Genomic DNA, 24385 nt, shown 5'->3' with positions numbered 1-24385 from the left:
CAAGCCCAGCTGTGGGGGATTCCAGCCACAGCTGGGCAATGGGCTGGGAGGCGGGTAGAGAGATGGAGGGAGAGGAGGACCATCACATGGGACCAACACACTGGGAAGTGTCTGGGAAAATGGAGCTCAGGAAATGAAGTTTGGGCAGCAGTGCTGCGGCCCGCCGCACCTTGCCCTTCTGCTTCTTTGCTAGCTTGCCGGCTGAGCCCTTCCTGGGAGTCGCCAGGGCTGAAGGAGAAGGGAGGGCAGTAAGGGGGTAGCATGGGGTATAAGGGGAGACTGGGACCCCTTTGGTCAGAGAGAAGCCACTCAGCCTTTTGGAGGCCTGCGGGGATAAAGTCTTGGCCTGATCCAAGGCAGTCTCAACATTCTCTCTGCAAGGCCTCCTTCTTCCTCCATCCCAGCCCAAGGTCGACATCCTCCAGCCAACTTTCCTACATTATTTTCTAAACTATCTCCCCCTGCCCCCAACTTCATCTAGTGACTGAGAGCTCCTTAGGGTAGGACAGGGCCCTCTGTGTCCCCCTCCTGGTCCCCAAGGCCTTCCTTTCCAACAACCCTCCCCTTGACTCTACCACCACCTGCAAAGCATTGGTGTGTATAGGGGGAGGGGTCAATTCCATGCATCTGAAGTCTCCGTGGGGAACGCTGGGGTGGCCCTGGAGGGAAGGGGCGACACCATACCATCTCCTCATCTTCAGCCAGGACCAGGTCATAGGCGCTCAGGGCCACGCAGAAGATGATGGCCGTCACACCCTCGAAACAGTGAATCCACTTCTTTCGCTCAGACCTCTGCCCACCCACATCAAACATCCTGCAAACAACCAGGGCTCAGGTCAGCCAGTGGTTCCTGCCAGTGGGGTTGGCTCTCCTCCCCACACCCTGCCTGGCCTTGTGACCTTGGGCAAGTCTCCTCCAGAATCTCAGAGAGCACCTAGTCTGACCCACCTGAGCCCTCAGTAAGTGGTGAGCCAGCCTATGCCCAATACATGCAGGGCTGAAATACTGAAGAAATCCCAGGCAGCCTGGGCTCTGTTGAGCAGGTTCCAATGCTAGCAAATTTTCCTTAACCTCGAAACCAAATCTTTGTGTCTCTAAGTCCTGCCCTCTGGGGCCAAGCAGAACTGGTATAACATCATGGGCGCTGTTAGCTCCTGACCCCTGTCATCCCCTCTCCCAACCCCCTTTCCCGGGGCTAAGTATGGTCCATGGGACCTTGGAGGGGTCATTTACTTACTCTGCCTACACTTCTCTCTACGGGTGCTGCTCTGTGTGTGAGATGCATGAATGCACGTGCACACCCCAGCATCTGCACACCAAGGCTAGTAGCACAGGCATAATACGCCTCCCCGCCCCCCCCCCTCCCTGAGAAGGCTCAGTGACCTGCAGTCACTGGCTGGGGTCTGTGCAGGTCCTTGCTCCTTTAAAGGGGAACACTGACGCCAGGCCCATCCTGTCCAGACCTAAATAATAAGGGATCTAGGGGTGAGATTTAGTCTGCTCATTTAGCGCCTCCGGATCCCAGAGGGAGGTGGGGGTGGGAATTCTTGCCTTCACTTCGGGACCGCACAGAGCACGGCCCTGCCCCGAGACTGCACGGCAGGTCTGCAGGCCCGAGGATTGGGAGGGAACCTCCATTCTTAGCTCTTCTAGAGGACACAATGGTGTGAGGCCTGCAGTGAATGAGCTCTCCCAGGTCCCTGGTCCCAGGGGCTGGTGAGTTCTGGCCGAATCCCTTCCTCTCTCTGGCTTGCACCAAATCAGGGCATTGGATTAGTCCATCTTCCAGGTCTGTCTGTCTCCTGTCTCCCTCTGGCTCTAAGCTGGCTGACCTTCTGTTTGTGCCCAAGGTATCCCTGGCCTCAGCTCCTGCTCCCTTGTGCTGAATGACTCCTTTGCCTCAGCCTCTATTTCTTCATATGTAAAATGGAGATAGTAACACCAACTACATGGGATTGTTGTGAGGACCCAGGAGTTAATGTACTTCAAGTGCTCTGCAAACCTTAGAGCTAGATAAGTGCTGGCCAGGTTTCATGTGGGCCTGGGCCTGTGATTTATTAGTGCATAGTGTTTGGTGAGGAAACTCCCTCTACCTCTGCACAGTGATAGAAGTGGGATTTGAACCCAGGTCGCTGACTCTGAGGACAACCCTTATCCCCCTTTACCACATGCTTTCTCTCTTATGATCATGAAGTTTTGTATCTTCTTAGACCCTGACCTTGTGCTCTAAATGTTGATGGTGTTTAATAAATGTTGATTGTCCTTGACTAGGGACACCCAGCTTCCTTAGGTGGGTTTTCTCATCTTTCCCTGCGCTGAGCACACTTACCCAGTGGAGACAAGCAGCTCTCTTTCACTCACCTGCAACTGATCGAGAGGGAAGGGCGGGGATTACAGAACCTGGGGTTTGAGGCCTGAAAAGCTGAAGGTACCAGGAGTCTAAGAACCTGGGTTCACATCCTGGTTTTCCTGTGTAATCATGTCACAACCTCTCGGGGCTTTACTTTCTCCGTGTGTAAAATGAGGAGCCTGGATTTGATGGCCTCCGGTGTCCCTGTGTGTACTCCATCTGTCATTCTTTGTTCCTTGCTTTCGGCCCTTCAGTGGACTCGGGCTGAGACACCAGGACTACACAAGGGGTCTGCCGCTGTGGTCTTTTTGCTAATATTTTAGTTAACAGCTTTATACCATTCTTCTTCAGGGATCCTGATTGAGAGCTTTCTCTTTTTGCTTTATCCTTCCCTGGTTTTACCCACTTACTTGAAGTGAAGATCCTTGAAGGTGAAATGAGTCTCCACAATGCCAGTGGTCTTCACTCGGGTTCTCAGCACATCCTGCTGGGTAGGGATGTAGTCAGCCCGGGATATCCTTTCTAGGTCATTTAGATAGCTGGGTGGGGTGAAAAGAAGGACAGGGTCAAGAAGAGAGGAACTGGGCAGGTACTGAGACATCAAAGCTTGCCCAGAGATACAAGAGAAACTCAGAATTTGACTCACATATTTGCCCATCCCCTTCAAGCCCTATATATGCATTTACCTAACTTCCCCAGACCAAACATACTGGAGAATGCCAACCTCACCTATCAAAGTCCTCTGGTTTTTGCTTCAAGCAACTAATACCACCCCTCACTTGAAAAGCTTGAGTATGGTTTCCAAAGCTCATTCACATCTATGATCTTCCTGAATCCTGACCATGCCCTGAGAGGGAGATGAGGCAGGGGCTATTACTACCAGCCCTTCTACCTCCACTATTTTAAGCTAAGGAAAATGAGATCCAAAGGAGTTGATTCGACCTGCCCAGTTGCTGAGGAAATGTTTGCTTAAAGAGGAATTTTTTTTTGGTTGTTTTTTTTGCTGAGACAATTGGCGTTAAGTGACTTGCCCAAGGTCACACAGCTAGTAAGTGTTAAGTGTCTGAGGCTGGCTTTGCACTCAGGTCCTCCTGACTCCAGGGCCGGTACTCTGTCCACTGCACCACCTAGCTGCCCCGGAATTTTTTTTTTTTTAAATCAAGATCTGTGATTGTTATAATGAAAACTCCTTCAGCAGATACAGATAGGCAGCTCATCTGTCATGATGGTCCTAGGGCTGACTGGGGCCCTGATGGGTTTCAGTGACTTACACATAGTCACACAGCTATTCTGTGTCAGAGGCAGGACTTGAATTCAGGTCCTGCAGACTCCAAGCCCAGCCATCTATCAGCAAACACACTGCATCCTGAGTAAGAAAAATTCTATAGTGCTTTAGGGGTAAGAGTACACTTTCCTTACCACAACCTGGTAAAGGGGAACGTTGGTTGCTTGAGTATGATTACCCCCATCTTATAGAGTGGGAAGCTCTGACTCCCACTCTGACTCAGAGAGAGATAGTGATTCGTCACAGCTCTTCTTCCTTTAGGACCAGGCTTCTTCCTATTAGCTCATCCCACCTCTCGTGAATTGGTTCCACTTTTCCTCATCTCTTTGGGAGAGGGCCAGTAGTGGGGACTCGGCCAAGAATGGCAAGCATGGGCCAGAGGAGGACGGGAGCCAGGTAGTCCTTCTGCTCTGAGGGAAGCCAGGCTCCAGCTAGGTCTCTGCCATGTAATCTCTGGCATATAATTGGGTTAGAACAAACAGGCTGTCTCGGAGCCATTAGCTGGGCTAATCAGGGAATTCTCCGGGCTGTAATCTGGCAATTAGCAGCTCAGAGCTTCCCAGACACAGACTCTCTCCCCACCCCAGCCCCACCTTCCCCCAACAGCAGAATGGGCTGATGCATGCTGGTCTTCCCAGGGAACTGACAGCCCCATCACAGCCACAGGAACTGAGGGCCTCACGGGGAGGAGGTGGTGCCGACACCTGTTCCCCAGGGCCTCAGCTCCCCTTTACCCGATAATTAACAAAGCTCCTCTCTCATTAGTGGCAAAACACCTTACGGGCAACAGCTGCTGGGTGAAGGCTGTGCAGGAAGAAAGCCTGGCTGGAGCCCTAGATGTTCCAACCAGGCTGGCAATAAGCCTTTGCTGAGTCCCTACTGTGTGCAGGTGCCTGGAGTAGGGGCAGGAAGCCAAACAAGGGACAAAAGGCTAGTGAGATGGCAATACAGGGCAAAGTTCTCTGTAGAAAGAGTCAGGGCATTTGGAGGCCAATCCTGGCTCTGCCACTCACTGTGTAACCTTGAGCAAGTCCCTTCTTCTCCCTCAGTTTCCCAAGCTGTAAAATAGGTGGGTTGGATTGGATAGCGTCAAAGGCTCTTTTTGGAGAGTGGGGGGTCAGAGCAAGGATCTTAACTCAGATCTGGATTCCCAATCCAAAATTCTTTCTGACAAGTTGTTGAAATAGGGTCAGCATATTCTGTTTTTCCAGTAAATAAATGGCCAAGGTTTACTCAGATGCAACAGCCTTTCCTGAAGACCACCTCTTTTTGTTCACTTTTCTTTTTCCCCCCACATTTTTATTTAAAGTTTTGAGTTCCAAATTCTATTCCTCCCTAAGATGGTAAGCAGTCAGATATAGGTTATACATGTGCAATAACGCAAAACATTTCCATATAAGTCATTTTGTACAAGGCTCCAATAAAAGTAAAAAAAGGAAAGAAAAAGTGAAAAATGGCATGCTTGAGTCTGTGTTCAATCAATATCAGTTCTTTCTTTGGAGGTGTAGAGTATGCTTCATCATTAGTCCTTTGGGATTGTCTTGGATCATTGTGTTGCTGCAAAAGCTCCTTTCCAGCTCTGAATCTGATGAATTCCATGAGCTTTCTGGGTCAGAAACACTAGCAACTCTGTCAAGAAGCCTGGGGCAGCAGGTGGCACAGTGTATAGAGCACCAGCCCTGGAGTCAGGAGGACCTGAATTCAAATCCAACCTCAGACACTTGACACTTACTAGCTGTGTGACCCTGGGCAAGTCACTTAACCTCAATTGCCTCACAAAAAAAAAAAAAAAAAAAAAAAGCAGCAGCAGCCTAGGGGGCCTGGGAAGGAGGCTGGCTTGCCTATCATGTGTTCCTAGCCTTATCCTGGTCACATGGCCTAAATGGACTTCTCTGGGCCTAACTCCAGGGCACTTATCCTGTAGGGATGGCTCAAAGATGGTTTAGGCCCACTCCCCAACATACCCCAGCCTGCTGTGTGTGTGTGTGTGTGTGTGTGTGTGTGTGTGTACATGCACACCTTGGTTTAACAGCTAGTCAGTGATAGTACCAGGACTCCAAACCAGGCCCTCTGATTCCTAAGCTGGGGCATTTTCCACTACCCCATTGAACACCCCAGCCTACTTGTCCCTCTTGGGAAGCCTCTGTGACAACTGAATATCCCAGGTCAGCTTTTTGGAAATCTAGAGTCTGACAGGTATGGGTAAGGCTGGACTCCGAAAGAAGCAGCCTTCCTCAGAACTACAAGCACAGGGTATTGTGAGTTCTGTGAGTAGCAGAAGCCTTTTACTAACCTTGTTCCTCTTGCTGGGCCAGCTCTGGGCCTTAGTTCTCTGCTCTCAAGAGTGGGCCTGACCTTGGTCACTGGATCCCTGGAGGAATCTCCAGGAAATTCTGTCTCAATCTCCATGTGGTATGTGTGTATTGCTCTATTATGCAAGTGATCAACCACCTTAACACGAAGGGTAGGCCAGTACAAGCCCTACTAGAGCACGAACAAAAGAACACAACTTAGAAATCAAAGAAATGGGTTCAAATCCTGGTCCTTCTATTTACTAGCTGTGTGACTTTGGCAATCCACTTCCTCTCTCTAGGCCTCAGTTTCTTCATCTGTAAAATGGGGATCACCATACTCAGGATTGTGAGAAAAAGTGTTCCAGAAATGTGAATTATTATTATTATTAAGGCAAAAATGGAATTGTATCTGGCCTTCACAAAGACTTCATCCAGGGAGAAGAAAGCCCCTTCCTGGCCATAGATAGGGCACAGAATGTTGGGATGGCTGAGTAGAGTAGGTGGAAGGAGACCTTAGTCACCTGCTCCAAGTACAGTGGAAAGAACACTGAGTTGAGTCAGAGGACCCGGATTCAAGTCTCCCCTGTGTTGACTTAACAGTTGTTGGCACCTTGTGCCAGTCCCTGAGGTTCTCTGAGGAGGCTGTACTGGCTGGCCCCCAGGATCCATCCCTTCCTGCTCTAACACCCAATGACTCTCCTCTGGCCTCTGAGTCTAACGTGGCACAGCTGACTGGAATCTGGGGATGGACTTCATGACCTCTAGACTTCTGGAGACCACAGAAGGGCACAATGTGTCTACAGCTCCTGTGGGCTGGGCCCCCTCCACTGCTGGGCCTTGGCCAGCATGGCCCAAGGCTTCTGTTCTAAGGGGAAGAGGGGCTGGAGTGTGACAGAACGCCAGCCTGGTGACTGTGTGCTGGTCCTAACCACACTGTCCCGTGGGTTTAAAGACAAAGCTAAGCTGGGCCTGGCTCAGAGATGATGTGCAGGACCTCTATGATACCTAGGCCGCTGGACTGAGGAGGATGCTTTGCGACACAAAGGAAGGCAGGAAGGGTGGGCTGGGGGCAGGCCTCTCCTCTCGTGCCCCCCTGGATTCTCTTGGTCTGTCCCTTCCTCTCCTTGGGGGCCACCCCCTAAAAGCTTAAGACAGGAGCCCCACATCGAGCTCCATCAGCGTTATACCTCAGCCCCCAACGATGGCTTATCAGCTCAGCTCTCCCACTGGGGGGTGGAAGAAGGGATGATGTTAGGCGAGGGGTGCTGCAGTCTTAGCTGAGAGGGACCGGGTGGGGGACTGGAGGCAGGGAGAAAGGGACAAGGGGACCGTGTCTGGTGGGTTCAGAAGCCCTCAGCTCGGCCATCACCCTCCCCTCCCTACAACGACAAGGACAGGGATGGAGCCTGTGCATGCTAGAGGCCAGGCCCAGAGGAAGAGGAAAGGGCTATGCAGAGCTCCAGAGCGTCTGTAGCCAACACAGGGGATGTGAAGCCAAGGAGGAGGGCTTGTGGGGCTGCCGTCAACACTTAGGACAGATGGGAAGAGGGAACGTGCAGGGACTGGGCCTCAGCTTCCTTAACACCAGCATGGGAAAGAAAGAAGGGAGGGTTAAGGGCAGCTAGGTGGCGCAGTGGATAGAGCACCAGCCCTGGAGTCAGGAGGACCTGAGTTCAAATCTGACCTCAGACACTTGACACTTACTAGCTGTGTGACCCTGGGCAAGTCACTTAACCCCCATTGCCAAGAAAGAAAGAAAGAAAGAAAGAAGGGCCATGGGATGGAGCCCAGGGCTCAAGATTTTCTAGAGCTTCAGAGTTTATGAAGTAGATTCCTTCAGCACAAGGCCTGTCAGGGCTCCCAAGTGTTTATGGGTGAACAGAGGCTTCAGAGCTAAAAGAGGCCTTAGTGGTTCCCCAGCTGAATCAGTTAGGACACTGAGGCTGGGAAAGATGAAGTGACTCAGATAAGAAAGTAGCAGGGGCAGAATTCAAACTCAGGTCTTCTGACCTCAAGACTTAGGTTCTGATGAACCTTGCACCCCAAGGCACTGGCCCCCCCTTACCCCGAGCCCAGCAGGTCTTCTAATGTGAAGGAATGGAGGTCTCACCATCTTAAGTTAAGTCCCCATGGCTAGCCTATGATCAGCAGCCTTCAGGAATGGCAAGCCTTCTGTCAGAACTGGGTCATCACCACCTCCCAATCATGCTTACAATTGCCTGGCTCTCTGGATTCTATGGCATTACAATGAAAGGAAAACAGATCTTAAAACAGAAAAATATCTTAAAGACCATCTGCTCCAATTCTCTTATTTCATGGAGGGGAAACTGAGGCCCTCAGTTTTCTCTTGGGCTTGGAAGATGTTCTTTTTTGTGCCTCCTGGTGGCTAATGAGGGAAAAACCACCCACGTGTTGGCTTCAGGGGTCCAGGTAGGGTTTGCTCCCTCGCCCCCAGAATCCCCTTCCTGGGGACAACGTCTTCCATCTGACCAAGACAACGGACCTCCTTGGGCCAAGGGAGACCAGACCACACACAAGCTTACACTGAGGAGATAGGGAGAGGAGGTGAGAGGGCTACTTCCCAGTTCACATAGGTCAGGGGAGACATCATTCATTCTCTGGCTTCCCCCTCTGAGGAGGTTCCCCCAAGAGCACCTCTGCAAATCAGAGAATCGTGGGTGATCCTCTCATTTAAGACAGTGAAACACATCGGTGAAGGAAGAGGCAAAGTGAGGAAGGAAGGCGGCACACAGGAGGTAAACAGCACTGGGGGGAAGACTGGAATTTTGATCCTGCCTGTCACTAACTAGCTATGTGACCTTGAGCAAGTCACTTAATCTCTCTGTGCCTCATTCCTTCTCATCATCTGTAAATAGGAATAATAACAGCACCTACTTCCCAGGACTGTTGTGAGGATCAAATGAGCTGATAATGAAATAATAAAGTGACTTGTTCAAAGTCACCCAGGTCACAAGCAGAAAAACCAGACCCTGGGACTACGTGTTCTCTCCCCCTACGCTCTTCCCCAGCCCTCTGTTGACTGTAAACAGTGCCCATGATTGCCCAGTCAGAGGGCACAGGACACCAGAGGCAATGGCCTCTGAAAGGCCAACTCACACAGACAGGACTTAGTGAGCAAAGAAGGCCCTGTGCTAGAGGCAAGGACAGTGGAGGGCACCCTTGGAAAAACTCTCCCCTATCTTCCATAATACTTGATACTTGATCCAGGAGCCCAAGGGTCAGAGAAGACCCCAGACTTCTCCACCTCAATAAGATGCCCCACCTCAATGACAGTCCAACCAGAGAAGCTGAGGCCTGTGAGGCAGTGGCTGGGGGCTGAGCAGGTCAGGCACTGCTATAGGAGGGAGCTCAGTTTCCTGAAGCAGCCACCAGCAGGGAGAGTCCAAATTCCACCATGGGCTTGATTTACTTCTAGTCATATCTGTGTTAACCATCTGGGAATCTCAGCATTCCCATGCAGTACAGACTGGGAACCACACCCTTCCCAAACTCTCCTCAGTTCCATCCGTGTCACGGAGCCTTAACGGTTCCACTCACCCCAAGGTGCCCGTCCACTGCCTGCTCCCATGTTCTAGCCGGCCACAGACCACACAGAGACCAACTCTGTAACCACCTGGTGTGGACACAGGCTGGGCCCTTGGCCCCCTGGGATCTCAGCTGCTTCCTTTCTCGCATGGAGGAGGAGAGGGTTAGAGTGAGTGCTCCACGGGCCCTTCCTTGTACCAAGTGTGTCCAGGCCTGCAGGCCGAGGGCTGGGGCCCTCCGCAGGCCAGAGAGCTCTGCAGAGCGTCTGGGCACAAGATTTAAAGTCAAGGGCCCAACTCTGGATTCAGACTCACTGCCAACGTGCCCTGGGCAGGAGCTGGTGTGAGTGATTTCACTTCTCAGGGCCTCAGTTTCCTCATTATAAAACAAGGGGACTGAGCTTGGTTGGGGGTTCTTAACCTATTTCTGTGACCCTCTTTGCCTTTAGTATACTGCTAATTCTATTTCAGTATAATAAAACCTATGCCTTCATAAAAACATGATTCTGAGAAAGGTGTGGGGGTTTCCCCGGCCTGCTCAAGAGGCTCTTGACACAAAAACGTTGGTCTGGGCCCTCCATGCCTAGGTCCAGTGCAATGGCACCAAGAGGGAGCAGGAGGAAGGGTCCTTCGGTGGGACAAGGAGAAAAGGCTGCCATTGCATGAGGTGGCGAAATCTCAAAAGATGCCAATTCCCCCTCAAGTTGGAGTGGCCCTTCAGTCTGGGAACGCTCCCTCCAGCCTGGCCTCGAGCTCACTACAGAGCAGTGATGGGCAATAGAGCCACTCTCCAATCTCGCTAGCTGTTTATCTGGGGGTCCTTACTCTCTAAGCCCTTCCTCTGCTCTGGGAGGCCCCTCCCACCCAAGGGTCAGGGGGATGCTGCACAGGAGGAACAGCTGAACCCTGACCTCCTCCTGGCACTGACTTCTCCCTGCCTCTCCTCCCAGGCTCACCTGCTGCCAGCTGGCTACCCTGGCCACCTCCCAGCGCCCAGCCGCTGGGGCGATGCCACCTGCCCACAGTGCCCATATGTGGGCTTGCTTCCACTACTTTCCAGCACTGCTTGGCTCGCGATGCTGGAGAAGCACTGGCAGATCCGATAAGTCACTCCTTGAAGACTCCACCATGGGGGATGCCTGTTGGATTGGACTGCTTGCCTGGAACCCTAACTGGAAACAGGGTGATGCGTCACAGAGGGATACCCCCTTCTAGCAGAGGGCAGGACAGGGCCCGACACACAGCACGGGACACTCCAGACAAACTGGACGGAAAAGGAAACTGAGTCACTTGTGCCCCCTTTTCTCTCCCTTCCCAAGCCCCTTCTGCCTGGAAAAGGAGAGCACGAGGCAGGGTCCAACCTCACGACCTCTCTCACAGGTGGAGGTGCAGGGCAGCCAAGAGGGCTCAGAGATAGCAGGCACGTGGCCGGGGTCACACAGCACGCCGCTGATGGCAGGCTTCAGATGGAACTAGCTCGTGTTTGGAGCCCCTTTCAGAGGGGGCTGGCTCCTGGGGAATGAAGGGCCTGCTAGAGGAGGTCGCACAGCAGCTGAGATGTTCAGGAATGTCTGGATAGCTGGAACTCAGGGAGAGAGGAGCCGGCTTCCCTCAATTCCTCTGGGAAGAACCCTGGTGGGTCCTCTTGGAGCAGGGCCGCTTAACCTGGGGGCCGTGAACTTTAAAAAAGAATCTCACAAACTGTGTTTCAACATGATTCTTTTCTCGTCATTCTTTTTCTTGTAAGCATTTAAAATGGATCTGAGGAGGCTCCCTCGGCTTCCCCAGACTGCCCAAGGGGTCGATGACACTTGGCTGAAGGGTTAAGCAGCCCAGCCACCTGGAGGTGTGGACCCTTCAGACCACGCCCTAGGGGAGGGCAGCTCTCCTGAAAACCAGTGGGTGAATGTGCCCGCATAGCATGGCACGGGGGAGAGAGAATGGAAGCAACGACTCCATTCTCCACCGTGCTTTAGGGTGGATGCCTGGTGGTACCTACAGGGAAATAGGTCAATAATTCGGTCTCTTATGAGCCTGGTCTGAGGCAGAATGGTGCAGTGCAAGGAGCTCTAGAGTTGGGGTTAGGGGGACTCTGGGTTCAAATCTCACCTCTGCCACTTAACTCTTTGGGCCTCATCTATAAAGTGAGGGCACTGGATTGGTCCTCTCTAAATCTAATTCCCTCTTCTCCTCTGAATCTGTGACTCTGAAGCCAAGCCCTGAGGCCCAGCACATGGGCACAGCTGATGGCTGCTTCTTGGCTCTCCCAAGAGGGCCCCTATGATCTGGCCTGCACAGGCTGCCCCTGGTACCACTGCCCTGCAGTGGAAGATGTGAATTCTGGCCCTAATCTCGTCACTAACTCCAGCATGGACCTGACCCAATCCTAGCAGCCTTGTTGGGCCTTGGTAACCTAAGTGGATGAGAAAGTCTCTAGGCACCACTATCAGCTTTGGTACCTAATACCTCTATGGCTCCCTACTGCCTAGAAGACAAGTTCATTTCAAATTAACAAACCTTTCCAAGTGACGCCTAAAGCTCTGTGCTAGGCCCTGGGTTAAGCCCAAATACCTTAACCTGACTTTCGAGGCTCTCTGTGTTCTGGGCTCACAGCATGGGAACTAAATGGTCTGAGCTCCCTGGGTGCCTGGTGTGTATGTAATCTTCCCAGAAGACAGCAGGGTGGGAGACTCTAGAGTCTTGTCCAATTTCCTCCCAGATGTTGAGTAGAGCTAAGAGCTAGAATTTCCAAACCCATGGCTGTGGCCAGACTCCTGAGCTCCCAAAGACAAGTATGGGTGTAGGAAGAGGTTGGCATGGTGCCAAAGGTAGGGGTTGAAGTGCAGACTCTCAATGCCCACCTCCTGACAGACGCCATCCTGAGAGATCCCACAGAGCCTCCTATCAGCCCTCTCCCCAACCAGGGCTGGGAATGGTCATTTGCTGATTACAGTATGCCCACAAAGTAACCTTGGCTCCTTGGGGATGACCGTTTGCTTAAGGCCGGCTGGGCCCGAGTGGCCCAAGGGGTTAGGGTCGGGGGTGGGGGTGGGGTAGGTTTGGCAAGGGGCCTGGCAAGGCTAGGAAGGGGTGGGTAATAAACCCTCCTTAATAATAGGAAGCTAAGTGACCCCCATTTGGAGCCCTGGGAATGTGTGATAGTGTGAGCATTTGGTACTAGGAAAGGGTTGGGGTAGCAAGGTGCTGGGAAGAGATGTGGCCCAGGAATCAGGAGCTCCGGTTCTAGTCTAGTACCTGACTCAGTGTGGCCAAGTGCCTTCTTCCTTCTGGGGACAAGTCACTGAGCCCCCTTGATATTTCCTCAAAAAGGGAAACAGGACTTAGCTGCATCTCATGGTGGTTGTAAGGAAGGGCCTTGGCCAACCTTAAAGCACTGGAGAAATGGAATTCTTATTATTGCCAGAATAGAAACTTCCTGAAGGCAGGGGGCACGTGTTGTTGAGACTTCCCCCCACTTCTCAGAGCAAGTCTTTACCCACAGTGGGCACCCAATCCATGACTGCTGAACAACAGTCTTTGCAAAGTCAAACTAGCTAAACGCTAGTGGAAAGGGCCTTCGGTGAGTGGGAGGGTGGGATGTGGGCCAGAAAGATCAGCACACGAGTGTCTGGGCTCCCTACTTCTCCTAGGGTCTGAGGAAGAGTTCTGACCTTTCCTGGGAGGGGGAGAAATCAGGCTTCTCAGATCACTGGGCGGAGAAAGGCTTAGCACTGCTAGGGATTCAGTTACTCGGCTCGGGCCCTGAAATCTGAACATCACCGACAGCCCTGAGCCCCTAAACCCTAGAAGGAGCCAAGAGAGCATGTGACCACTGGAAACACATGCCTCTCAAGGAAGATCCAAAAAAGATTAGAGAGCCGGGTCATGACCCCAAGGCTGCTCCAGTCTGGCTCCAGGGAGGGCCCCTGCGGGGAGAGATCTGATCCACCCCAGGACAGGCAGGAGAGACTCCTTCCCACAATTCCCCCAGTCTGTCTCACAGCCTGCCACTCTAGAATCTATCTCCATTCCTCTGGGGCCCTCAGTCTTCACGAATCTCCAATTAACATGCAAATATCTGTGGAAGGGTTTAAGGCCTGCTGCTAGTTCCTCAGCTAATAGCGAGGCCAAGAGCTAAGCCTGATGGGCCAGCCTGGAGCAGGAGGAGCATGGGTGACTTCCCGGGTGCTCCTGTCCAAGTGACCAGCCTCTCCGGGCTTCCCTCCTTGTCTGTCAAAGGAGAGGGCTTCTTAACCCTCAGTGTATGAATTTGTTCTTTTTTAAATGGTGAGAACTGTTTTTCTGGGCCATGCCAAGCATTTTATCTCATGCCCGTGAAAGCGTTCTAGTGGGATCCTCAACACCAGCAAGGGGAGATGCCCGTGGCCCAGAGGACCCTGGATCTTGACGGTTTGGGTCACTTCTGCAGCCCAAAGTCTCATTACTCTGCACAGGGGCCAGAAAGGAGTTTCATTTTGGGGCAGCCCAAGTACTTTTGTCTGTCCAGGCTTCATGCTGGCTTTTGGAGGGCGCTGAGCATATGTCCAAGGCGGGCAGGCCTCACTTTCCTTTTATTTCTATGACTGGAAACCAGGGGTACCACAGGGTAACAGAGCACTGGGCCTGGAGTCAGGAAGGAGTGAGTTCAAATTTATCCTCAGAACACTTAGGAGCTTTGTGACCCTGGGCAAGTCACGTCACCTTTGCCTGTCTCAGTTTCCTCTACTGAAAAATGGGGATAATAGCACTTATGGCACAGGGCTAAGATATTTATAGACCAGGCACACAGAAGGCGATGAATAGGGGCAGCTAGGTAGCGAAGTGGATAGAGCACCAGCCCTGGAGTCAGGAGTACCTGAGTTCAAATCCGGCCTCAGACACTTAACACTTACTAGCTGTGTGACCCTGGGCAAGTCACTTAACTCCAATTGCCTCATTAAAAAAAAAACAAAAAATAAAAAAATGGAAGGCGATGAATAAATGCTTACTTCCTCCTTTCTTACTTCAGCAGCTGGGTTCCCACCTAGTTCTTAAGGAAGCAGCACACCCCCTCCCGGCTCCCATGCCGCCCTCGTCCCCTGCTCCAGGAGTCTGGCCCTGAGCTCTCGGGCCGTCTCCCCCAGCACCAGGCTCGCTGCTGAAAGTCACTTTTGTACAGCCTGCCCTTCCCCAGACTTGGAGAGGCCCAGAGCCCCTCTGCTCTGCCAGAGTCAGGCACGCCGTCCAAAACCAAATGGCTTTGGGTGCAGGGCTTGTCCAGGGGCTGCTGGGTGAGTCCCCAGGGGGAGCAGGAGCCTAAGCAGAGCCACTGAATAAACAAGCACGTGTCCTCCCTCCTTAGCAGGGAGGGCAGGCCCAGGGGGTTTTCCAGGGAAAGCCCAGGGCCTGAATTCTATCTCCAGCAGCAGGATTCAAATACAAGCCTGGTTTCACATCGTGAGCCTTAGTTTCTTCAACTCGCCATTGATCTGGAAAATGAGGCCCAGCCTGGCTTATTGAGTGGTTTGAAGAAAAATGCTCTGTAAACCCCAAAATACCCTAGGTTTATTCCTGCTTCTTCCATTCCCACATTTCTGGCCCTCCTCGTATCACAATGGTTACGTGCTATCTTCTTGCAGCTCTTAGGGTCCTAAGATTTTGCTTTTAAGAAACTCAGCCCTCTGATCAAATGAGATAATACTTGAAAAAACCCCTTGGCACAGTGCCAAGCACACAGTAGGCACTAAATAAATGCTTATTCCCTTCCCATATTAGTCCTCTCCAGAAGGGAGGTGGGGATTTCTCACTCATCTTTCTTAGGTTTCACCATCTGACATCCCTGACCAACCCCAGGGTCCTACAAACATCCATGAGATGGGCCTTTGTCTGTCCTGGAGAGGTCAACAGAGGAATTGTGCTATGGAGGAAATAGCATTGGGCTAGGGAGTCTGGAGTCTATCCCTGATTCCATAGGGGGTCTTGGGCAGATCATTTCCTCGATACCCTGTCCTGGGCCCCCAAACGGTGTGTAATAGAAAGAACACTAGATCTGGGGTCAGGATAGAGCTGGGTTTAAGTCTTCCCTCTGGCATGTCCCAGTTACATGACCTAAGACAAGTCACTTTGTTTTGGTGGGAATTTTTTCATCTGTAAATAAGGATACAAGGACCTCAACAACCTGCCCTCATGGTGTCATCATGGGGAAGATGCTCAGTGAGCTCCGAAGTGGGACAGAAACTTGATTTTACATTGTCACTAGTCTATGAAATATCATAGCTTTGTCTGTTTTTTATAGTACTGACTACATCTGGCTCTGTGTGAGTTTTCTTTGTCTTTCTTATCTCTTTACTAGATTTTGTTTGGGCTCCATGAGCTTAGTTAGGGGTTGTGTCTTAGCCACTGGTCTCTCCTACAGTGTGATTCAAGACCCTACAAGCAGCAGGACCCCAGGAAATGTGAGTGACTGTGGGGAAGAGATGGGGGAGCCAGCCTACCTAGACCCTCCTCCTGTCATAGCCCCGTCCTCTCTGGGATGAGAGGGTCTATGTGTGCATGCCTGTGTGTGTGCGCGCGTGTGCGCGTGTGTGCATGTGTACATGTGTGAGATTTGCTCTGCCTCCTTGAGAATGCAGACTTAAAGATTCCCCCCTCACACATGCCTTGGATGTCCTTTCTCTGTGCCACCCATCAGGCCCGAGGGGTAATCTGGGACAAGTTTACCAATGACGACGATCCCAAGAGCGTTTGGGGGCCGCACTCTAACCCTACCCTTTCTCAGAAGCCTTCGAAGTACTCACTAGGCAGCTGAATCGTTGAGCTGGTACTCCCGGGAGCGGCCAAAACAGGCCTGCACTCCATCATCTGACCACAGCCTCCGGATCACGCTGGCCAAGTCGTCTGGCATGATTCCCTGCTCCTCTGCGGTGCAGGACAGGGCAAACAGCTGGCGGGCATCATCCTGGGGGCACCACAGAACACGGGGGTCAGGAAAGTCTCCTTCTGAAGGGCAAAGGGGCACCAGGGCCCCCCCTCGGAGGAGTGGGGTTGAGGGCTGGGAGCATGGAGCCAGAAGACCTGGTGGTGAATCTGCCTCTATAGACTTCAGTTTCCCCATCTATCAAATGCAGCTCATGACAGAGGTGCCTGCCCACCTCCCAAGGGCATTGTGGAGAAGGCACCACATCAACTGAAAAGCAGCCAAGAAATGGGAGCTGCTTTTGTCATCCTCACCTGCTCTACCAATGACCTGCCAGGTGACCTTGAGAAGGTCCCTCCATTTCTCTGGGCCTCAGTTTCTCTAATTGTACAGTGAGGGGGTTTCTAAGTCGGTTGGGTACTCTGGTCATTTAGTTCAATCTCTATCGGAAATTCCTCCAGAATATCACCCAGTGATGACCAGGGACCATTCAGAATCTGCTTGGAAAGCTGCCCATCCGTTCCCTCTGGGGATGGTCGGACAGGACATGAGGCTCTTCTTTGGGATTGCCTTTTTATACCGACTCCAATCTGCCTTCTCCACAATCCCCACCCACGGTTCCTCCTCGTTCTGCCCTCTGGGGCCAAGCTGAGGGAGCTTATCTCTTCCTTGACAGCTCTTTAAACACCTGCAAACAGCTAGCTATCATTTCCCCACCCCCCACCCACCCAGTCTACTCTTCTCCAGGCTAAACAGCCCCACTTCCTCCCACGGAATCCCAGATTTCTCCATCTTATCCTTGTGATGAGAGGCGGCATGGTGGCACAGGTGGGAGAGAACTGGCCTGGGTGTCCCGAAGACCCAGGTGCAAGGCTGAGCCCCTGCACACACTCGCTATGGGACCCCAGCCCTGTCACTTCCCAAACTCTCGATGCCTCAGGCAACTATCTGAGCCCAAGGGGCACGGGACGTAGGGAGAGCCGTCTCCCAGGGCACTAGGCACTGTCCCCATCCCCGCTGCTCGGCCACAGAGAGCATCGAGAGGGGCTTTGTCAGACGCTGAGATGCAGGCACACAGTGTCTAAGGCCTTCCCTCGCCTGAGAGGGTGGGCTCGTCTCCCTGAAGGGCCTCAAGCAGGGCAAGCTGCCCGCTTGTTGGGTAGGTTAGAGCGGGCTCTTGTGCATTGGACCCATTACCCTCTCAAGTGCCTTCCAGCACTGACACTGCCTTCCATTCATCAAGCTGGAATAGATGGTCCCCAAGGATCCAGAAAGTTCTGGGTTTGGTGGCCCAGCCTCCTGTGCTTTGAGTGCCCCCTCGCTCTGATGTTCTAGGTTCTGAAGTCCCATCTGACTCCAGACTTTCTGGGCTCTACGGTCCCACCTAGCTCAGCTATGCTGTTCTAAGGAAGGTCTCTCTCAGTTCTGATGGATTATTTTTCTTTTTTTCTTTTTGCGGGGCAATGGGGGTTAAGTGACTTGCCCAGGGTCACACAACTAGTAAGTGTTAAAATGTCTGAGGCTGGATTTGAACTCAGATGCTTTATCCACTGTGCCACCTAGCTGCTAAAGGCCTTTTCAGCTCTGGAATCCTGTGAAGATGTATGTCTAACCCACTGGGATGGCTGGTTCGCACCTAGCCCCGGGGCGGGGTTGGGGTGGTGGTGGTGCTAGGACGTACCGCTCTAGCAGGATCCCCGAAGTCAATCTGCAGGTTGCCCATTGCTTTGATGATAGCCATGATGGACTGGATGGTGTTGCTGTAGACCACGGCCCTGTACTGCCGGCACTCCTCCTCTGAGTAACCGTCCTCGTGAATGATCCTGTGGGTAAGGGAGAGAGTCAGCTTCTGACCGTCCCCCTGCCCCTGCCCCTGCCCGACCAGGGTGACTGCTCCCACTGGCCTGCCCCCTGGCATGCTCGGAGGCAGCCCCTGTCAGCCACCGGGAGTGGGGGGCGCTATCAGGACCGATGTCAAACCATTCAAAGGATGACTGAAGAAGATACAGGAGTATACTCTAAGGACGAAGGGACAGCGCACACCCTTTGACCCAGCAATACCACTACTAGGTCTGTATCCCAAAGAGATCATAAAAGATAGGAAAGGACCCACATGTACAAAAATAGTTAGAGCAGCTCTCCGTGGGGGCAAAGAATTGGAAATTGAGGGGATGCCCATCAACTGGAGAATGGCTGAACAAGCTGTGGTACATGAATGTAACGGAATACCATTGTGCTGTAAGAAGATAGGAGCGGCCCCTTCTGTAGCACTTGAAGGCCTACAAAGCACTGTTATGGACAGTATTCCACCTGAGCCCCACAGCCTCCCAGTGAGTCAGGCCCTGAGGGTGCTGTTACGTCTAAGGAACAAGAAGAGGGGAAGAGAATGAGGAGACCTTGGCCGAGAGAAGATCCATGGTCCCTTGGATCAGGAGAGGACACCCACAAACCCCAGGCAGAAAGGAGTCCGGAGGGAGCTGCCCTTGGTCCGTACATCCTTGGGTCCGGCCTCTGTGCCCTCTCCAAGTGCTCCACTGGAGACACCTGGGGCTGAAGGGCAGGGAAAGGCTGGCATGGCAGCTGATGTAGGTGAGTTGAGTCACCTGTGGCCCCCAGTCCCAAATTCCTTCCCAGTCTTTCTCTGAAGTCTTCCCTGATGGGCATTGCAGGATTTCTCAAATTCCAGCTCTGCTACTTACTAACCCTATAACTTTGAGCAAGTTATGCCCCCTGCACCTCAATTTCTTCAACTGTAAAATGAGGGGGTTGGACCAGACCAGTTCTCCTAGTTCTGAGTTTTCTGAACCCAGCCCCTGCTATGAAGAATGAATGAAGGATCTGGGTAGAAGGCACAATTCCTTTGGGTTGGGGATAACAGATCAGATAGCTGGGCACTCCTCTGGGGGGAGTTCCACCCTTGTTTTATTCAATCTCTTATCCAAAAATCATTTATTTTACATAAGGGAAACTGAGGCCCATAGGGAAATGACTTGTCCAAGTTAGTGAGAGTCAGGAGCAGAACCCTGCCTCTAGTCTCTAGTGGCCTGGTCCACTAGCAGCTGAACTGGGGAGGAGGGGTGCAAGCTCAAAATCTGAGCAGTCTGGGCTGCTGTGGGGTGGGCCTGGCCTGGTCACTTCTCAAGTGTGTTTCCTCCCAAGCTGCTCTCAGTAGGTTAGGTTCCAACACGGAGCCACCGCCATCTACCTTGCTTTTACCTCCCAGACATATAGCTCACAGTGCTTCCACACCCACTGGACACACTTGCATACCCTCACAACCCTCCAGACACACATAATCCCCTCTGTACTGCCACATGCCCCCCACTAACCAGCTTACATGTGCCACGCCACCCTTTAGGCAACCATGACCCATCACTTACTTCATTTGTTTGACAATTGTGCTCTTCCCGGACTCTCCAGCACCTGGGGGGAAAAAAAAAGGAGACGTTGGTGATTCAGGCTTGCTGTTACATGGGATCTGGCGGGGCAAGGGCAGGCCTCTCCGATGCGCCAGAGGAGGGACTACCCAATGTTTGCATGGCTCTGAGGGCTATGCTTGGAGGGGGCTTTTTCAAGTAGATTTTCTCCTTTACCAAGGGATACTGAGGCCTCAGGGGTAAAAGCAAGTGCCCCCAACCTGGCTTGCCCAAGGATGCCATTGACCCACCCACCCTTGGGCACATGCCCCCAGCCTCCCCTTTCCTCTGTGGCCCTATCCATAGGGTTGTGTGGCTCAGCACAGGGACAGCCCTTTGGAAATTACCAAGGGCGATGATGGAAAGGGGGCTTGTTGGTATCACTGTTCTGTGCTTCCGTATCTAAGAATAAGGTCCTCCTTGGAGAAGGCCTCCAAGGGGGGTGGGGGGGTGGAGCAGGCCTTGGGTGGGCTTGGAAAGGCTGAGACAGCTCTGTCTGTCATGTCCTCCCAAGCCTAAAGCAGTCTGGGATGGGTTTGGCAATGAGCTGTCCCTTTTTCCCAGAACACTTTTGCTAAGTGTGGTGAGGAGGATCGTCTCCAGGGAGCCGGCCCATCACATAACCATGAGAAGGGCCGAAACCTGCACCAGTGGAGGGGCCACCCACAGGGATGGTACTATAACTCCTTGATGTCTTAAAGTACACTCTGCCTACCTCCCCATAACACAGCCCAGGCTTTCCTTTAGAAAATTCCTCTTATGGGACGAACTTGACAAATATCACCATATTTATCCCTACCCAGAATAGTAGAGGACGACGTACAAAACCACGAATCCCCACTGCCTCCAGGTTGTTGTGTCGTCCCACACTTTCTTCCATCTGATCTGCCCTCCCACCATGGCTTTCCTTGCTAAGTCTCATGCCCTTCAAGGCCCAACATCCACACCTCCTCCAGAAAGGCCTCCCTGAACATCCCCAGCCGAGAGGGCTGCACAAGGCCTGTTGGGATGCTCTGCGTTTGAGCCACTGGCAGGGACCTTGAACACTCTTTAGTCCAATCCCTTCCATTTTTACAGAGCAGGAAAGGGAAGCATGGAGAAATGGAGGGAAGGAGGGTGGAGAGTAGCCGGTGGGGGATGGGATGCCCTTTCTCCTCTCCTTCCACATTCAGACCACTTTTCTGACCCATATCCCATTCTGTTCTGTATCACAATCACGCATGTCCGTGCCTCAATTTCCTCAAGTGTAAAATGGGCTCTAAGCACAATTCAACCTGTGATTCTGTGGGAAAACCTGGGATTTTCACCCTGCACACAGCAGGCCTTGGCGAAGGCAAAGGTAGGTCGGGCTCAGAAGCACCAGTGAGGCTTGGCTGGAATCATGACCCAGGGATCAAGGGCTGCAGCACCCAGGGGAGGCATCCCCCTCCCTCAGCAGGAGCCCACGCCCAGACCTGGAGTGCGCAGGACCCGGCTCTGCCCCCCAACTTCCCCAAGCACAATGGCAGGAACTTGGAGTTGAGGTGTGGCCGGGCTTGCCTGACTTCCGGCCCCATTTCCCCTAGTCACAGAGGGTGGGGGCGGCCTCGCAGGCTTCTAAGGTTCCCTGGGAGGCTGGTCCCCTCCGTGGTCCTTTCTCTGTTCTCTCGGCTCCCTTCCAGGAGCCCCCATCTCCCCAGTCTGGGGCTCCCATGGCCAGTCAGCAGGCAGGGCATCCCCAGCTTGGCAGTCACTCTTCCTGGGTGGCCTCAGACAAGCCTCCCCCCCCTTCCTTTGTACTCAAAACTGCAACAACAAAGGCAACTCCCTCCCTGGGACCTCCACAGAGCTCTGAGCTTCCTAGACCCACAGGAGGAAGCCTTGCATCCCCATTATCCCAAGGTCTGGTGTGGTGGAAGGGCCTGGCCCAGCAGCCCCTGTGTGTGTGCATGTGTGTGAGAACGGGCACATGGCACCACACTCCCCAGGACAAGGTGGCTTCCTCAGCGGAGGGTCAGGGGAGCCGGGAGAGGAGAAAGGGAGGAAGAGTGGGAACAATCCCAGCATCCGCTTTGCTGAGGCCATGGAAGGGACCTGAGAGTCTTCCAGTGTGACCCCTCTCATTTGACAGATGAGCAGATTAAGCCCCAGGGAAGCTGTGTGCCTTTTCTAAGGTCAAATAAGGAATAAAGCCAGAATTTGAACCCAGATCCTCTGCTCCCAAATACAGGCCTCTTTCAGTTTGTCAATTTTAAATATTAGGGCCTGGGGTGGTATGAATTTCATACACACAAGATGGCTCTCTTGGGTCCCTTCCAAAAGCCTGACATTCTAAGCTATAGCGGGTTCTTCACCTGAGGCACATAAAGTTGGGACTTTGGATATTCTTTGTGGACCTCTGGATCCTATTTTACATATTTAGAAACACAATTCTTAGAATGAGTATGGGGCCAGCTAGGTGGTACAGTAGATAGAGCACCAGCCCTGGATTCAGGAGGATCTGAGTTCAAATTCGGCCTCAGACACTTGACACTTACTAGCTGTGGGCAAGTCACTTAACCCCAATTGCCTCACACCAAAAAAAAAAAAAAAAAAAGGAATAAGTATGGAGGCTTCCCCAGCCCACCAACGGGGCCATGGCACACAAAAGACCAACCTTCATTCTGGACTCTAAGGTTGCTCCCGGCTCTGTTCATTCCTGGGCATTCAATCCCCTACCTTTGGGAGCTTCCATCTCTTACCTAGCCAGGGAAGGCCTCTGTGGGACGCAGGGGCCCTCTGCAGCCCTGGGCCTTGGGTCCTTGCCCTCTCTATGAGCTCCAGCAAAGAGACTCTCGGGCCTGCCCCACTAGGGTAAACATAACCATGTCTCATTTCTCTAGCACAGTATGGATTAGACAATGCTTTCCTTACATTCCTGAGAGGTAGGCTATGCAGGAACAGCGCCCATTTTACAGATGAGGGAACTGAGGCACAACAGAGTAAGTGACTTGAGGCTGGAGCTTCAGATCTCTGCACAATGACGCACTTCAACATTTCCTAGCTAGCTCTGACAGAACACCAGGCCTGGCCCCAAGGCTACTTCTGGCTGGTGGTCTAGCTTAGTATACTGCAAATACTAAGGGGCACTGTCCTTGATGGGAATATCTTCAGGTTTTGTTGTGAGGACTTCGAAAACTAGCATTGGGGTGGGAAGTCTGGAGGCTCTCATTGGCTGCCTTCCATGGCTGGACTCTTCCCCCAGGGGATAAGTACTACCGGTCATTGTGGCATGCCAGAGGCTGGGCCCAATGCCTTCTACCCACCTCTAGGCCTTCAAGGTGATTGGCTTCTCCCACCTGCTACCGTGAAGAAGGCTCTCCCAGCCCCTGGCCAGGCAGCAGAAGGGGGAGAGGCCCTCCTGTTTATCTGGGTTTTCAGACTCCTGTGTGGGGGCAGGCAGGGCCACATTTCAGGCCTTCTGCCCATGATCCCTTTCCCTATTTCTAATTAGGTACGGATCCTATTGGAGACCTTGCTCTCTGAGCCCGCAGATCCCCCAGCTTCCCCCACCCCCACCCCCCACCAGCCAAACATCTTCTTTCTCTTCAGGCCTAGAACAATTACAGATCAGTCTTTCCAAAGGCTGACAGTGGGGAGCCACAGTGCCCCCTGGGATCTGCTACAAGCACAAAGCTGCAAGCACAGAAAAGCTATCCAATAGGGACCTACCAATCTAAGGATGCCACACTGTTCAGCTAGGAGGACACAGCAGCATGATCTGAGAATCTTGCTTTCAAGTAAAACTAACTAGTTCTGGAATTGAGAGATCTTACCCCTCCCTCCTCTGACCTTGCCTACTGACACTGCTCCCAAGGAGTCAGCAGCACAGCAGACCCACAATTCCGATTTACTGGTATGCTTAAGTTTTGTTTTGTTTTGTTTTGTTGGTGGGGTAGTGAGAGTTAAGTGACTTGCCCAGGGTCACAGAGCTAGTAAGTGTCAAGTGTCTGAGGCCAGATTTTGAACTCAGGTCTTCCTGAATCCAGGGCTGGTGCTTTATCCACTGCGCGACCTAACTGCCCCCTACACTTAAGTTTTATACAATACTTCCTATCAATAGCCCTGTAGGGTAGGTAGGTAGTGCAAGTATGATTATCCCTGTTTTAAAGATAGGGAAACTGAGGCTCAGACAGATTAAATGACCCACATATTCACACAGGTATGAAGTGTAGAGCCGATATTCAGACTTCTTCAGATTTCAAATCCCATTTTCCTACCACAGTATGTGTCCTTTTCTTTGTTGGTCTCAAACAAAACCTGGGCGAGCCAAAACCCTGAGTAGGGTTGGCAGTCTAGCTCTGGCCATGCTAGAAATCGGGGCTCGGATTCAAGCGGCCCTCTGGGTACCAGGAAGCCCACATACCTGGCCCCGCCCTTCACCAGTTTATAGACGGTCAGACTCATGCCATCCCCAGCAACCAGGGCCTCACTTATGAATGATGCAGTAAATCATCAGCAAACAAAATGCCTACACTAAGTGCTAAGGTGCCTCTTTCTCAACTAGCTGGGCCCTTCTGGCCTCCAATCTGACTCAGTAGGAGAGGAGGGGAGAGCCACAAGCCTCCTGTAGTTTTCTCCT

General features: G+C 52.4%; 1 protein-coding gene across 2 annotated transcripts in view; it reads right to left on the bottom strand.

The window, feature by feature from the left end:
• GNAI2 (G protein subunit alpha i2) overlaps positions 1-24385 on the bottom strand; it is a 92149-nt gene that overhangs the window by 6619 nt on the left and 61145 nt on the right. For both annotated transcript variants that reach the window (XM_043970523.1, XM_043970512.1), the window contains exons 2-6: positions 19750-19792; positions 18051-18192; positions 16251-16411; positions 2761-2889; positions 685-814 (exon numbers count right to left, since the gene is read on the bottom strand). In XM_043970523.1, the coding sequence (XP_043826458.1) occupies positions 685-814; positions 2761-2889; positions 16251-16411; positions 18051-18192; positions 19750-19792 (605 nt within the window). The remainder of the gene's footprint in view (positions 1-684; positions 815-2760; positions 2890-16250; positions 16412-18050; positions 18193-19749; positions 19793-24385) is intronic.

Source organism: Dromiciops gliroides, chromosome 1 (assembly GCF_019393635.1).
Source record: "Dromiciops gliroides isolate mDroGli1 chromosome 1, mDroGli1.pri, whole genome shotgun sequence".
Lineage (NCBI taxonomy): Eukaryota > Metazoa > Chordata > Mammalia > Microbiotheria > Microbiotheriidae > Dromiciops > Dromiciops gliroides.
The sequence above is the reverse complement of the archived record's forward strand: the minus strand, read 5'-3'. Positions and strand labels throughout refer to the sequence as shown.